Here is a 17,470-nt window from a genome sequence, read left to right on the forward strand (position 1 = left end):
AAAAAATTCTGTACAGATCCTCTAACTGAGAATTTGATTTTTTCCAATTTCAAATAATATAAAACATCGGTTTCTCACTGACTTATCAGAGGAGAGTTAGGATTCTTCCAATTTAACAAAATAAGTCTGCGTGCCAAAAATGTAGTGAATGCAATCACAGTTTGCTTGTCCTTCTCCACTTCAAGTCCATCTGGAAGAACACCAAACACAGCTGTTAATGGGTTAGGAGGGATTGTGATACCAAGGCTGTCTGAAAGGCACTTAATTCTATTTTTAATTTAATTTTAATTTTTTTATTTGCACTTCATGTTGTTACACTATGGATCCTGAGTTTTGCAATTTCGTCTATCTGTATACTTGTATATGGTTGAGATGACAATAAAGTTCACTTTGACTTTGATTAGTCATTTCAAGAATGATTTTCTGTATTGAGTTGGGCATTACTAGCTCAAAAGCTGACTTGATGTCTGTCACACGAGTCACTGCCATCCTAGTGGGCCCTGGCACTGTCTTCATTATGTTTTCTGCAGACAGTTTTGCCTGACATATATTTGGGGATGAAGACCACTGTATTTCACCATTTTTTGATGTGAATGTCTTGCTTGGAGGAATATGAATATCAGTTTCCTCATTTGGTTCATAATCAGAATCATCAGACTCAGAATTGACCTCAAGATGGTCTTCATCTTCAGACACATCCTCCTCTATTTCACTGTCATGATCAAAGATGAGTTCCAGAGCTTCCAGGGCTGTCACCTGTTTACTTCTGCTGCTCATTTTGTAAAGCTGTGACAGAGAATATATCATATGTAGCTGCAGAGTGTAATGTTGGTAGGACTCCCTTGCACAGAATCTTTATGTTTTGCTCTTCCCCTGCTGAGTGCCCACTGGAACAGAAAAGGTTCCAGAACAAAGAAGTTGTAACACCTGCATTTTTGCGCTTTACAGATGAGGTCAATAGAATAGGGAGAGAGCATGTGTGTGTGTGTGTGTGTGTGCGTGTGTATGTGTGTGTGTGTGTGAGTGATTGGAGTGAAATATGTCTCACACTTACAAAGAAAGAAATAGTATTTGACACTTCTGACCCCTTTAATCTCCACTTTGACTGCCAGGTCAAATTGACCCGAACAGCATCTATGTAATTAATATAAACCTGGGGATGTTGCAAATATCTGAAATGAATCATTTTCATTTCATATGTTGATTACACTTATTAAGCAAGCATAAGATGTTTCATACTGCAAAAATACTTTTAACTTTTTTTAACTTTAAAATGGGCCAATTTGACCCACAACATAATAGTAGGGTTAATAATTTTCTGTAGGCAAGAAGGGGCTTCTTCTACTTGGTTGTCAACAGGTGTACCTAATAAAGTCTCATATCTTTTAGGTGACTTAGTGCATATGTTTTTAGCTTGTGCTGATTTAGCAGCCTCAATTTATTTTAGTTAGTCTTGATGATGGTTGTGTATTTTTCCTTGAGTTCTCTACTGGTTTCCTTCCACATTCCAAAGTCAGGCATGTTGGGCCAACTTGAAACTCTAAGCAGGTTTTGTGTATTTAAGTGTGGGCATATACAAGAGTATGCCCTGCAAAGGACTTGTGTACCATCCAAGGTTGGATTCTGACATATGCCCAGTTATGCCATGATAGGCTCTGGCTGGCTATGATCATGTATTGAAATAAGCAGACTAAGAAAATGTATGAATAAAAATCATTTATTACACTGAAGGGAACATCAGTATAAACATACATACATATTTACAGAATCTGTTAAATCTATGAAACTCAAAATATGTTACTACAAAAACATTAAATGGTAAAAATAGAACATTTAAGAGCAATAAAGACATTACATATATACATATATTTCATTGATTAAAATACTTCAAAAGTGTAGCTGCTGTTAGAATCTTAGGAAAAGTTCAAACTTCACTGAAAAGACAAAAACTGATCAGTGGTTTAATTTTAGCTTAGATGTTTCTGTCCAAGGCTTTAGCTCAAGGGCTTTCGGTGATTCGTTACGTAGGCAGATTGTTTAATGGTGGAAAGTCATCCTGTGACTCCAATTTTCAGTTGTTATAATAAATTTCACCTCATATTTTTGGTGATAGGTTGCTACATCAACTTAAAAGAATGACATTTCTCTTCCCTTACATGTGCCTCCAGTAATAAACTCTTCTTTTCACATTCCACCACAATGAGTTTGCAGATTCACACACTCATCTGTGTCCAGATGTGAAGCTCAGAGCTGCTGGTTTGTGGTCCACATTGTATACCTATTTGCTGAAATCTGCAGTTTCAAAACACACTGGGTTGAGAAGATAGTGCTGCTCTTGAATTTTCATCCTATTAAGAAAAAGAATTCATGTGAAATTTATTGTCATAAGATTACATTTCCAAAATGTTCTTATATACATTTCCTCTTCATACTTTAGTCACCTCATTGAAATTCTCACATAACAATGGGTCTGGCATTAACTAACATTATTAAATTGTGTAATCCAAGTTAAGGATTTATTCCAGGAGCATCAGGCACAAGATCCAGTTAACCTAACCTGCAAGTCTTTGACAGAGGCGTAGCTAGGTTTTTCAGCGCCTGGGGACAACTGAAGATTTCGCGCCCCCCTCCTGTTTGCCAAAATGCAATGGGGAACATCAATTCGGTGCCCCCTGGATGCTGCGCCGGGGACAGATGTCCCCCCTTGCCCAAGCTATGCCACTGGTCTTTGAAGACAAAGGGAGATTTTGAACACTCCTCACAAACAGCAAATGGATGTGGGATTCAAAACAAGGATGATGGTTTTTTGGTGCAGTAACACTAACCACTGTACCCCCTAACACAGATTCACAGAGTTACCCATCAGTCACTGAAGAGCTTGAATAAAGAATTCTATTAAACTGCCATGCACTAACATTCTTGCTGATATTTCAATGCTCAAGTCAGACCAGAAACCAACATCTGTTGCACACCCTCACTGATGCAGAAGTTCATTCCACATGCACTGCATTAGGTAATCAAAGTTTGTACTTTCATTGTATTCATACTACTAATACTCACACAGTGTCTCCTTTTAAAAGCAACTGGTAGTTCTCTGTTTGGAATGAGGATTCCTGAGTGGACTGTGTCCACCGGTTCATTGTCAGTAGACTCGATTTTAAAATCCTTCACAATCTGAAAAAGAAACAATACAGCTTGTTTTGTTCTCTATGCTGCAGAGTTTTAGAGCTAACTTTAATGTCAGTGTGAAATGTTCTTGTTTCCATTTACAACATTAAGTGGACTATTTTATGAGGGATTTAAGGAACAGTTCTGAAAGACTGATTTTTTCAGTCTCTGCATTTACAAATGTATTTTAAACATCCAGTGTATCCTGCTTGAACAAGAAGATCAAAGCTTTTGAAGCAAAAATTATGCAAAAGCAAACACACTCCAGAAGGAAAGCCAGTTGACTGAACATCATACAGATGCAGCTTCACAAATCTCTCAAAAAGGAGCATATACAAAATAGCAAGTAAATATCACAGAAACATACCAGGATCTGCGGTGGGTTGGCACCCTGCCCAGGATTGTTTCCTGCCTTGTGCCCTGTGTTGGCTGGGATTGGCTCCAGCAGACCCCCGTGACCCTGTGTTCGGATTCAGCGGGTTGGAAAATGGATGGATGGATGGACATACCAGGATTCTAACAAAAGGATTAATTTCTGTGTGAGACTCACCCAGCAGAGGGCCAGCTGTAGCTGAAGTTCAGCCAGTCGCCTGCCGATGCACATTCTCTTTCCAATCCCAAAAGGCACGTGTGCAAAAGGATTAATACAATGCCTCTGCTGCAACCAGCGCTCTGGCTTGAACTGCATGCTGTCATTAAAGCTTTCTTCACTGCATCCCAAAGCATGGCTATTTATCATTAAAACCGTCTGCAAAAGAAAGGCACAGAAGTCAGGAGCTTAGGGTATTTGATGATGATGCAGGTCATTCAAATGACCTGTCATTTTATTTCAACCATGTAATAACTACTCTAATACCAATAGTATTTCTTGTACAGAGGTCCAAAGCTTAAAATATAAGATTAATTAGAGATTTGAATTATATTACATCTTAGGGATCAGAAAGAACTGAAATAATGGATCCTGGAATTTGACAGAGAGACCACAAACAGTCTGCATTGGAAACAACATCTCCACTACCGTAATGCTGAACACTGGGGCTTCCCCGGGCAGTGTACTCTGCCCACTTCTGTACACTCTGCTGACAAATGGTACAGCTACGTACAGATCTAACACCATCATTAGGTTTGCAGATGACACAAAGTTTCATCATGAATGGCGATGAGTCAGCTTACAGAATGGATATATGTCCACTGGCAGATTGGTGTAAGTTCAACAGTTTGTCTCTTAATTTGGGCCAGACCAAAGAGGGAATTGTGGGCTCTGAGTTGGAATTGGTCAAGAGCAACAAATTCCTTCATGTGCACTTGGCAGCTGACTTTACTTGGTCAATTAACACCACCTCCATAGCCGAGAAGGTGCAGCAGCATCTCTGTTCCCTTTGGCGTCTGAAGAATGCAAGCCTGCCTCTCTCTGTTCTTGTCACATTCTACAGGGGCACCATCGAGAGCATTCTGACCAGCTGTGTCACTGTCTGGATTGGGCACTGCAATCTCTCTGACCATAAGGTCCTACAGTGGGTAGTGCACACAGCAGAAAAGATCATTGGGATCTCTCTGCCCTCCATTAATGACATCCTTATAAAGTGTTGCATCCACAAAGCCTATAGCATTGTGAATGGCTGCTCCCAACTCTCAAACCGTCTCTGTTCCACGTACATCTAACAAAAGGTACTATAGCATCCAAACAATTCTGCCAGGTTCTGCAACAGATTCTACCACATTGGATGTCCTGACTCTGCCCCCCACCTCATATCTGCTCCTATTAGCTTATTTACATGCAGTACAATTGTTACACTTGTTACTACTGTTTTTTTTATTATTATGTTATTTATTATTACTATGCATTTCAAATTATTACTCTCTTTTCATTATTTTATTCACCAATTTACAGTATATTATAGTTGTTTATCCGTCTTGCACTTGTCCTATATTTATGTATATGTTACATCATGGACCTGGGGATCACTAGTTCTTGCCACTGTATGCTGCAATACTGTGTATGAACTCCATAACAATAAAGCCACTTGACATGACTTGATAAAGAGTAAATGTTTTTTTGAATCTTGATCACTAGATGATGGGGTTCATACCAAGGCTATAAAAGTGTTTTTGTCTATCTAAATCAAATATTCACTGTTACATTTAAATCCTTACCCCTTTAGGAAGCATATAATCTCCAAGCACTGTGTCTTTGTCAAGGGTTCTGCTTGTAAATGGAACTGATGGTGTTAACCTAAAGCAAAGGAAATTAAAACTGTTATTTAAAAACTCACTGCATACATTGACTATTGCAAGAATAAAAAAAAATAAACATTAATTTGAAACGTGTACACAAACTTCATATTCATGGTAAATCATTTCTATTCTGAAAACCCTGTTAGCTATAAATTATGACACCCAAATGCAAAAATAAATTCCCTAATATCTTAGACACTATTAAATATAAATGTTAAAGTTAGCAGATTAAGAACTGACCTTGTCCATTTTCTTCAAGATTATGACTAAACAGAGGATTACTCTCTAATTTATAGTATAACAAACAGCTAAATGAATGGAAATTTGAATTAAAATTGCTTACATTTTAAATATGTATTGCTTTCATTATAATTCAAAAATATAGGATTAAAATGCAATTGCAACAGCTTAGTGAGATTCTGTGGTAGAAATGTAACATCTTATTAAAGATAGAAACGTCCTCTAACAGCACAATTCAGTAATCAGGCAGGAGAACCGCTGTTCATTGTATCTTTTAATGACTCCACGGCAAAATGCCTTGGAGGGAGCATTGTTTAAAAGCAGTCCGTTACAGAATGGTCAGAGAAACAAAGAATAGAGGTTCATTTTATAAACTGTTGAATTTACATACAGTGTCAATCAATGCATACATTTTACTCTGGTTGGTTCATTGGTTTACACCCAAATGATTTATAGAAAATAAAAAGTCTTATATTCTGGTTCTTTATTTGGTTTCCCACATTTATTAACCCTTTATGCTATTTCTTTAAGATGAATGCTATGTTACCCTAAAATTATTCTTCCACATTTCCTAAAATAAGAACACAAATGGAGTAAGTCACATGCCTCATTGATTCTTTGAGACAGGCCTTAAGATATGGCATCCTCCTGATATCATCTGCACTTGGAACCTGTTTTACTGGCAACACATTTTGGATTTCCTTGTAAAGTTTCTCTTGCACATTGGGGTTACGGGCCATATTCAGAATAACCCAAAGAAAGCTGTTTGCAGTCTAGAAAAAGGAAATGAAAACAAATTTGAAGTAATGAGAAGAGAAACAAACTTTAAGGAATCTTTGCAGTAATTATATCATTGCCTTTGTTATAAATAAAACAAAACAAATTACAGTTAAGAATCATAAGTCATAAAAATAACAGGCATCTATGTTAATAAATTACATTCTTCCTGCTATTAAAAGTAATGGTTAAAGTTTATGCTTTACTATGTATCTGGCTAAATCACCTGACAGTTCTAAATTTAGAATTTGAGAAGACTGGGCATTTTAAGAGTGCACAAAAAAATAAAATTGGCGGATGTCTTCTAAACAGCTTCCTCAATTAGCAAATGCACTTTCAGGTAATAACAGCACAAAAAATGTATTTATACACAACAGGCAAGAACAATGATATGGTAATTGAGGAGTCACATTATAAAGTGGTTTTAGGAGTTGTAAATCATTGAAGGCACCATATAAAAGAATGGCTCAATGATCCATTCATCCATTTTCTAACCGAATTCACCTTGATCACAGTATGAGCTGAAGCCTAACTCAGCAAACGTAGACAATTCCAGGAGACAGCACCAGTCCATCGCAGAGTGAACACACACATACACACTAGTACTAATTTAGTATCGCCAATTCACTTAACTTTAATGTCTTTAGAGGAAACTGGAGTACCAGGAGGAAACCCATGCAGACAAGGGGAGAACATGAAAACTCCTTTCTGTGAGGCAGCAGTGCTACCACTATGCCACATATGACTTAATGATATTTATCCATCCATCCATCCATCCATTTTCCAACCCGCTGAATCTGAACACAGGGTCACGGGGGTCTGCTGGAGCCAGTCCCAGCCAACACAGGGCACAAGGCAGGAACCAATCCTGAGCAGGGTGCCAACCCACCGCAGGACACACACAAACACACCCACACACCAAGCACACACTAGGGCCAATTTAGAATCGCCAATCCACCTAACCAGCATGTCTTTGGACTGTGGGAGGAAACCGGAGTGCCCAGAGGAAACCCACACAGACACAGGGAGAACATGCAAACTCCACGCAGGGAGGGCCCGGGAAGCGAACCCGGGTCCCCTGGTCTCCCAACTGCGAGGCAGCAGTGCTACCCACTGCGCCACCGTGCCGCCTTAATGATATTTATCTGAATTAATATTGAGCTATTTATTTTCTTAACCCACTTGATCCAATTTAGGGTTTTTGTGGTGGTAGTAATCAATTACAAAAATGCTGTGTATAAGGAAAAATTATATTTAGTGACAATGACAGTTGGATGCTTTTCTTAGGAAATCCCTGAGCTAGAACCATCAGACATGATAAATATAGAATCCTGTGTCTTTGCTATTTACATTTACTGGTTATACGTTAATAATCTTTTTCTTCTTTTGGCTAATCTCATTAGGGTTTGCCACAGCAGATCATCTTTTTCCATATACATTAAAAATGAAAGTAGAAAATGGCAAACATATATTGATCTACAGATTAACTACTTTAACTTGGAACTTTGTTAAAATATAGTTGAAAAGACATCAGCCTTTGCAATATATTTCTCAACAACTGGAAAAAATACTTACAGTAACTAATACATCAATTTAAATAAAAATATACAATTTAATAAAATCCCTTAACTAAATTTGTATTTAGCTAAATCTAGGGTGGCAAAATTGTATGAAATTTTAAAAATTACCCTTGTTTATTAATAATTGGGCTGAATATAATTCAGTATTTGAGAATAGTGGGACATAGTAGTGCAGTGCTTAGTACTGCTATCTCACAGGACCAGTGCCTCAGGCTTAAAACTTGCAGTGGTTTATTGTCTGCATGGACCATAAGCATTCTTCCCGTGTCTGTGAGAAGTTCCAACTAGGTATTCTAGTGTTCCTTGCACACCCCAAAAGAAGTGTGCTTTGGGTAAACTGGTGGTTCTAAATTGGTCGAACTATGTGTTTGTACATGAATAGTTCCAGTCACCTCACAGGGCTGTTTCTTTTATGATTTGACCTCCACAACTCTAAATTTGATTAAGAGGTTTGAGAATGTACTTGTATTTTTTTAAGTCTAAGTCATCAGTTTACATGTGTGGGCTTCTGTTCTTTAAACATGTTTAAACAAATACCAAAGAAAATATCATAAACATATTTTAGCAATGTAATATCTTTAAACTATGATTTGAAAGGCTATTAATAAAAAGGTTTATTAATAAAAAGTCCAAAAAGTGTACAACAAATAGTTCTGTTTAGAGATGTGCAAAATAGCCAGACTTTGTTTTTATCAGGAAGATTCAAAAATGGGAAAATAAGCACACTGCTGAATTAGATTCACTTCAAGGTTGGTATGACAGTACAGACTTTACCAGTAGCACATTTTTGAATTAACATAAATTGCCTACTATATGCTTTCAACTTCGCTTTGAATACAATTGTATAAGATACTGCTTAAGTGGTAGCTTCTATTTATTATATAGGCAGTACCTGCAGTGTTAAATTCGTTTATAAAATGTGTCCTCTACAAAATACATTGAAAGTCCATTGCAGTGCTCATGTTCAACATTATATCAGAGAGAAAATGACAAACCTAATATGGCCAACAAGCTACTGTTAGGATACATGAAATTGCTGGAGGCAAAAAGGACCGGTCAGATCTGGATGGGGAGCATGCACTGGCACAGCACATTGCCACACCCACCACATGATGAAACAGCTTAGGATCCTAGTTGCCCACCACCCCAGGTAGACATGTGGTCCAGTCCCACCCTCTGGAAAGGACTGTCTATCTGCTGCAGCTAGGTATTATGTAGGTGTCCCCTTGGCCTGGTCCAGTGCTCGGGTCCTTAACAATGAGGATCCTGTGAACTGGATCACCCTCGGGGGAATCACACAAGCTTTGGTATTTAATGTTCCTCTGATTACATTTCCTACAACAAAACCTCAAATTCATAAGAGTACCGTTTCAACTCCGCCAATCTGAAGCTCTGTGGTTGTGGCATATAGCTCTTTCCTAGATAAATCACTGTGCTTGAAAATGTCACAAAGGAAGTCTTCTTCTGGCTTCTCAGAATGTGTGCTCAGCCTCTTGTCAATATAAAGTTTTGCTGTAAATTTCAGAGAAAAAAAATTAAAAGAATAACTTTAAGTATCTGGGATCAATTCAATAATCCATCCATCCAATTCAGTAATCTATTTGGATAATTTTTAAAGCATTTGGAAAATAAGCGCAAGCATATGCAGAGAAACAGCAAAAAACCCTGTCTCCCTAAAAGTAGAAAAATATGTCACACATTAAACAGAAGAAATAAGAAAAAAAGAGGGTGCTATAATATGCATATGTATGCATGTATTGCTACAGGATGTTAAATAAAATGTAAAAAGAAATGTAGTATTTTAATATATTATCAGTTTTATCAATATTCTCAGAAATGAATTAGCTCATTAATTTTAAAAGGTTTTTTTCCTTCCTTTTTGATCCTTCCAAACAATTGTAGTATATAAATCCAGCATCGTTATACTTTTCTTCAGAGCAATGAGGCATGTTTATATATGTAGATAAAGCATATTTTTCTACTTTTCTGTTCCTATTTTACATTCGTAAATACATATAGGTGCTCATTATACTACAATTCACTGAATTGAATCAAAGTATAATTTTTTTCTTGACATGACATAGCACTTGTGATTTATATATAAAACTAGGAATTATTATTTCCTTCTACTAGGACAAGGAATTAAATCAATAATAAATACAAATGTTAATACTTCTATTGCTTCTATATGTACAGCCACATAAAACTTCATGTCCAGTTCAAATTGTTTAAAATCTTTTTGAAAAGAAGTGCTGTTCCACCAAAAACTGTATCTTATTCTAAAAGAAACAATTTCCCACAGGACATGGACATTTATGAAAAGTGCTGAATTTCATGCAATAAAATAATTTGTTAAAAAAAAAAATAAACACAAAAACATCCTAATTTACATTGTTCATCTGTTTCCTTACATGAAAAACACTAACAGGAAAAGGATAAAATATGTAGTGTAGGCGTTGGTCAAGTGAGTCAGCTATTATAAGTATTACTGGTTAAAAAGTACAAGGAGTTTAATTTAAAACTTTTTTTTCAAGAAATTATCTTAACCTTCAAGTTTAGTACCATTTCAAAAAAAGAACAATTTATAAACAAATCAAAACAAAACCAATTTTTACCCATACTATAATGGCCATCTGTTATGAACAATTGAAGAAGTCAAACAGACAGAAATGCTAGCATTACAACTATACTTTGACATCTCTTTGAGTCCACTTTTTTCATGTTATGAGAATAGAAAGGCATCATGCCCTTCACACTAGCAGCAATAAACCAAAGCACGTGTCTAATGAAAGTGAAGTGACCTTAGGTCAACACTCTGTTAAACTCACCACTGGCTCCAGCAAATATTTGACTCTACTTCCTCACTGCAGGTCATACAGTTTACTACAGCCTAACTGAGATTAACTGCTAATGATGCTTCTCAGTTCACCGAAATGGCATCAAGTTCACATTCTTTTCACCTAAAGATATGAACTGTGCAGCTCTAACACCACTAGTGTCCAATATGATCATTATCATTCACTACCTGATGTGAATTTTGTTCACAATAAGGCCACAAGAGAAACAGTCAAGAAATAACACTGCCTCACTACTTGTAAGGAGCACAAGCTATCTGCTCTGCATTCAAGTCAGAGTGTTGTTACATCCATCCATCCATTATCCAACCCGCTATATCCTAACTATAGGGTCACAGGGGTCTGCTGGAGCCAATCCCAGCCAACACAGGGCGCAAGGCAGGAAACAAACCCCAGGCAGTGCGTCAGCCCACCGCAGGGTGTGCGCGCACACACACACACACACACACCAACCACGCACTAGGAACAATTTAGAATCGCCAATGCACCTAACCTGCATGTCTTTGGACTGTGGGAGGAAACTGGAGTACCTGGAGGAAACCCACGCAGACACGGAGAGAACATGCAAACTCCATGCAGGAAGGACCTGGTAAGCGAACCCAGGTCTCCTAACTGCGAGGCAGCAGCAGTATATTAGTAATTCATGTAGTTCATTAGTAACGTTACATTCCAGTAATGCAACTGGCTGATTTAAAACGGTCACCTTTACATAAAATAAATAACATTAGGTAAAATTACACACATGTACATTTTAGATGGAAACACATTTCAAATCAAAGGCAGAACATTTACACTGCTTTTATTACTGTACCTGTCTGAAAAATATGATCCCATGCATTTGTGTGATCCTGCCATGTTTTTGTGTTTAAGCTTCTATGAATTTCCACAGGTGTCACCATCATTTTTCCAAAAGTGCTCATCATCTAGGAAAAAATATCAATACAGTATGAAAATTACAAAGTTTAAATATCATTATCTACATTAAATCATACTATTATTATGTAACAATCTGCACAATATATTAGTTCAGAGCACACACAAATAGATTGTGAAATTCATAATTGTTACCTATAACATTTGGGGCATTACACAATTTGTAATAGTTCAAATAGTACAGAATAATTTAATAGCAAAGTCCATAAATTTGCCTGGAGTGGGGTTATCTTAAAGAGGAAAGCACTCTGTACAATTCTTTTACACCTGAAATAAACTTAGTTGTCAAGGTGAAGCGGAAATGTTGATTGATTGACTTAATTTGAGCACTCAGTAAAAGCCACTGTACATTGTTTTCCAAATTCAGAAAATAAATATTTGATACGACAATTAAAGACTGATGCTTAAATAATTTTTTCACAAAAAAAGTGGCTTATTCCATCTCATCAATAATTTCTTGTTCATATAACCCAAATACCAATTTTAATAAAGTGGCGACATTCGCTTTTCTAAAAAACCAGCAGTGTTTTAAAATGAGACACCTTTAGTCTGATAAACTGAATGAGCCTCCAACCAAAGTTCCTTTGTGACTGAACTGCACCAAGTGCTTTTATCTTTATTATGCTGTTAAGAATTTGTTCTCACATAATAATAATAATGATACATTTTATTTATATAGCACCTTATCACTTTGTGCAACTCTGTGTCCTCTTCACATTAGTACTTTTAATTAACCCAATTTTTATCATGCACACCTGAAGTTTTTTCTCAAAATGAAAACAGAAGAGGACAGCAAAATTAAGAAATTTGTTCCACCATTACTGCTGCATAGATATTTTAACTATTGGAAATTCCTTTGAATAAAGTGAGACAATCAACTTAGAACACTAGTAGATAAATATATCTATTATCTGTTATTTTTACAATGCATAACAATTCATAAATTCCAAGTATAGTATTTATTCAAATAAGTGACATATAGCAGTAGGTGGATTAGTATTTCCATTTCACTGGATTTCAGGTCAGTGTTTAAATACTACTATGTACAGTTTGCAGGTTCTCTTTGTGCTTATACTGTTGGTGTTTACTCCTGGAAATTAGTGTTCTTCTCACCGTAAATATGTACTATTGAATAAACTAGTAAACCTTAATTTACTCCTATTGTATTTGTGTCTGTGTTATACACAATTATGCAACAGCCACAGCATTAGACATAAGCAGCAAATACTCATTTGAAGTTCACCAAGACAATAAAGGAAGACTAAAAGAATCACATCAGGATTCATACTCCACTTTTTTAACTCTTATCAATGAAATAGTGCTTATATTAATCTGATTACATTGCAATTAACCTATACTACCATCTGTTTACATATTATTCTGTTCAAATTATATTTACTGCATGGGAATCAAAATTGTACTTCTACATACCGTTTTTACAGACTTTATGAAATTCAATGCCTCTTCATTTACATTTTCTTGCAGAAGCCCGAATCTCTTGTCATAAAGCACCAGGCTGATCGCTACAAGAAAAACAGAACTTTTTCATGTTTTCTTATTGAGGCTAATTTATAGTATGTGAATGAACATTACCCTCAGCCTTTAAAGTACAATCATATTTGTTTTAATTGATTAAAAGCAATGCAATAATGTATTTGCAGTTGAACACGGGGAATCAAATATGGTAATTAAGTCTATATCAGATTGAGATAAAAAATATTTAGCCTAATTAATAACTTTTACCAAAGATTGTATAACATCTGTTGTGTACCATTTCCCTTTAATGTTTTATCAAACTACACAATTCCTCTACAAGGCAAACTTTTAAGATACTACTTACTTTCAAAAGACCACTTATTTAATTCTCCATATAGTCCTTCTATTTTTCCTTCTTTGTCACTTTTAGCTTCCAGTCTTTGAACAAAATCAGCCATAACCTGGAAAAAGGTATACTTGTGAAACTGCAGCTATTTCTAGAGACAGAAGCAACTTAAGTTAGTTTACTGGGTATTGAGGAACACTTAACAAAACCGAGGAAGAGCTACCGATACCCTTAACATCATTATTCAGTGCTACTCATGATTTAAAGTAAATTACTTCAGAAAACTCATTTTATATTTCTTTTCGATCAAATACAGTACCTGGTTGATTTTCCCATCCAGTTTTTCCACTTCACTGGGCTTCATTAATTTTTGCTGAAAAGCACTTCTGACTCTTTGCCAATCTTTTCCTTCCCTGCTCAAAAAGAACATTAATCAATCCACAGTGAGCTATACAGTTTAAAGATTTTAAAAAAGAAGTGAAAATATTCTAATGATTGAAAGTACATCAACACAGTGTTAACAATGTTATTTACAAAAAATCAGCAATATCTACAATTCCTCTAGCCTGTCGACTTCTTTGCGTTATTGGCCGAATGATGAAATCATTGGGCTCCGGCTGGTTGCCGACTTTATAGCTGACTCACGTGTGTGTTAGAGGCAGGGGGGAGACTGGAGAGAGCAAGCAGGATTACTCACAGAATGAGCAGCCCGTAGGCTTCGTTGCGGAAGTCTCGGTACGCTTTCCAGGGTTTGATTTCCAGCCTCTGCGGGTAGTTGCTCTCCTTCCTGAAGAGCGCTTCCAAAAAGCAGGGCGCGTTGATGTGCACCGATTCGAAGGAACCCAGCTTGATTCGAAAGATCTTACCAAACTTCTTATGATAATCGATCTAAAAGAGAGAGAGCGGATGGTGTTACACGAAAAGGAGTGCTCAGTCAAGTTGTATTATAGTGCGGCTACGTTTTGCAGCAAGGATGCTGCACGCCCGCTATAGTACATAACGGGTGTGGCTGTATTTACCAGTAATTCGTGTTGCCTTCGCAAACCACCTTTACAAAGCAGCTCCAGCAAACTGCCTACTACTGGCCAGCTAGGGGGACCCGGAATAGGGGCCGCTTCGCGGGACTCTAGAGCACAAGCAGAGGACCGCTCATGACAAGGCTCCAAGCGAACAGGATTTTTCCTAATGAGTTGCAGAAATTTCGAGCCTCCCCTTCGCAAGTGTGAAGTCATTCTGTCGACCTAAGGAATGTATAAGCATCCTTGCCATCACGAGCATCCGCATTATATAGAGCTGTGATGTTTGTTACAAATTAACCGACGACCAATCAGCAACAAAAACAGGTGGTGTGGCTGCCAAGCCCTCTGTGAAGCTTGGTACCTAACTCGAGGCGGAGAACTGGGTCACTGGGTTCATGTAGCCAGCGGTCCTGCAGGGGAGGGGCAGGCGCCGCGCCCAAGGACGGAAACTTGTATTAGGGTCTTGTGATGTTGAAACACGTGCAAGCTGATACTGATGATAGACTTCATGATCTTTCTGAGTAGAGTTTACTTTTAACCAAATATGCTAGTTCATGCGGTAGCGTTTTACTTCTGATGAATACCTGAATTATTATTATTATTATTATTATTAAGCAAACCTACTTCAAAATCAATCAGACACGTTCTCATTGAAATACAATTTAAAAGAACGATGGTGGGGGAATGGGGCAACGAATTGCCCATTAGCAAATTTGCCAATGCCAGGAGGAGAGTTTACTAAAATGAATACTTTATATAAATAAATTAACAAATGCATAATTAATCACAATATATTATACTTTTATAATATAAAAAATAGAAACTGCACAGATATTCCTATCTGACAAAACCTCACACTATCAATATAAATCCAAAAGAAAGAAGTAACTTATTTTGAATATTTTAACCAGATAGGTAGGTTTAAACGTTTTATGCAAACTCTTCAGAAATCAGAAACCTGAATGCTTACAAAATTACTTTCTACCCCGTCACTAATTTGAAGAGGAAAGGAAAACATAAAGTAAATGAATTGTCTGACAGATTTAAATAAGTATAAGTTCAAGAGAACCATTCCGGGAGCTTCGGGCGCAAAGGCAGCCATCAAGTGAACGGAGCACTAGTCGGTTTATCTTAGCGCGCACTTTCCCACAAGCCCACATTCACATATACTGCAGGGTACATTTAGAGTTCATACCAAACCTAACAAGGTAACCTCGGTGAGAGGTAAGTACAGCAACGCGCCCAAAGAAGAATAGGCGGACTCCACCCAGCGCTATGCCAAAACGGGCGGCTTAAAGGAATTCATAAAACTGGTACTGTATAATATGGCATATTAACGTTAAGACTTCATTCAGTTAAACCACATCCTACTTTTATTTAAAACGATACAATGACAGTTTTAACGAATTTAAAAAATCCGTTTAAAATATAAAGAAAAGAATAATATGTAATGCAGATGTCCTAATCGTTTTTAATTCTTAATCTTTAAAACTGTATTTGAATAAATTTTACGAAAATCCTGAAAACGTCTTTCAACAAATCATACAATGCAATCTGATATTATAAACGTGGATATTAATTTAAACAATATACAACGTCTGCGGTGGGTTGGCACCCTGCCCGGGATTGGTTCCCTGCCTTGTGCCCTGTGTTGGCTGGGATTGGCTCCAGCTGACCCCCGTGACCCTGTTTGGATTCAGCGGGTTGGAAAATGGATGGATGGATATACAACGTATATCAAGTATAGGGATTAGATGATTGAAGTAATTTGCCACTTTACATGTACATTTAGTGTATTTTTGTGTATAGATGATTATAAACTGAAGTTAATGAGTATGAGAATGCTGTTATAGAAAATTAATAACCATTAAAAATACTATTTTTATTTATGTAGCACTTTTAATACATAAAAACAAAACTAAATGCTCCCCATAGATTGTAAACAAATAAATAAAAGTATAACAAATGCAAGAAATGATTTAATATAATAACATCAAATATAGTGAAAAATAACTCACAGCAGATAATAATAACCAACATTAATACAATAAATATCAGGTTTTTAAAAATTGATGAGACAAATAAACACCCTGCAGTTCATTTAACATACAGTGCCTATAACAGTATTCACAAGCTTAGAGGTTTTCAGTTTTTTTAACATTGAATCACAGTGGATTTAGTTTGGCATTTTTGACACTGATCAACAGAAAAAAGATTCTTTAATAAAAACAGATCTCTGCAAAGTTATCTAAATGAATTATAAATATATAACACAAAATGTATGACTCTGACACTCCAGGATATATTTGTGTAGGTTAGGCCACACTGCAGACAATCCACAAGATGGACTTTCCACATACAGGTGCATTTATACTACAGTCAACTGAAACCCCTTGAACACAAATCTTCATTAAACTAATTATGTGACTCCTAAAACCAAATGGTTACACCTGTGATGATTTAGGTATATCATATTAAAGAGGGTGAATATTTATGGGATTCATTATTTTAGGTTTTATACTTGTAATTAATTTAGACCACATGACAAAGATTTTTTTTCACTTTTGACATTTAAGAGTCTTTTCCTGTTGATCACTGTCAAAAAAAAGTTAAATTCACTGTGATTCAACATTGTATAACAATAAAATCTGACAACTTCAAGGGGGTAAATACTTTTTTAAGCCACCGTATGCTATAATCAAATGCCCTGGGAGGAAAGGAAAAGGAAAACTACAACTGGAGGAAGAAAACCCTCACAAACCTAATGCCAATAGACTACCCAGACCTCCTGTACTGGGCATTCTATCAAATATAATGTGGCAAAGTTTATCAAATTAAATC

At 36.6% G+C, this 17,470-nt stretch overlaps 1 protein-coding gene across 1 annotated transcript; it reads right to left on the bottom strand.

Annotated features, from left to right (window-relative positions):
- Nucleotides 1–2,112: 2,112 nt before the first annotated feature.
- LOC114659432 (1,25-dihydroxyvitamin D(3) 24-hydroxylase, mitochondrial) lies at nucleotides 2,113–14,924 on the bottom strand. The gene is made up of 12 exons (XM_028811921.2): nucleotides 14,630–14,924; nucleotides 14,308–14,498; nucleotides 13,930–14,023; nucleotides 13,629–13,725; nucleotides 13,220–13,311; nucleotides 11,667–11,778; nucleotides 9,367–9,512; nucleotides 6,250–6,416; nucleotides 5,323–5,401; nucleotides 3,719–3,916; nucleotides 3,061–3,174; nucleotides 2,113–2,348 (listed from the first exon to the last, which is right to left on the bottom strand). Exons 1-12 carry the CDS (start codon nucleotides 14,840–14,842, stop codon nucleotides 2,301–2,303), a joined length of 1,551 nt encoding a protein of 516 aa, XP_028667754.2. The 5' UTR covers nucleotides 14,843–14,924; the 3' UTR covers nucleotides 2,113–2,300.
- Nucleotides 14,925–17,470: the final 2,546 nt, after the last annotated feature.

Source organism: Erpetoichthys calabaricus, chromosome 10 (assembly GCF_900747795.2).
Source record: "Erpetoichthys calabaricus chromosome 10, fErpCal1.3, whole genome shotgun sequence".
NCBI classification, from domain to species: domain Eukaryota; kingdom Metazoa; phylum Chordata; class Cladistia; order Polypteriformes; family Polypteridae; genus Erpetoichthys; species Erpetoichthys calabaricus.

Excerpts from the sequence above, each read along its gene's own strand:
- LOC114659432 (XM_028811921.2), bottom strand. The coding sequence starts at position 14,842 with ATGACTTCACACTTGCGAAGGGGAGGCTCGAAATTTCTGCAACTCATT. Across the intron at positions 13,726-13,929 it reads TGGATGGGAAAATCAACCAG|GTTATGGCTGATTTTGTTCA; the intron begins GTACTGTATTTG and ends ACCTTTTTCCAG. Across the intron at positions 3,917-5,322 it reads ATTATATGCTTCCTAAAGGG|ACGGTTTTAATGATAAATAG; the intron begins GTAAGGATTTAA and ends TTTCTTTTGCAG.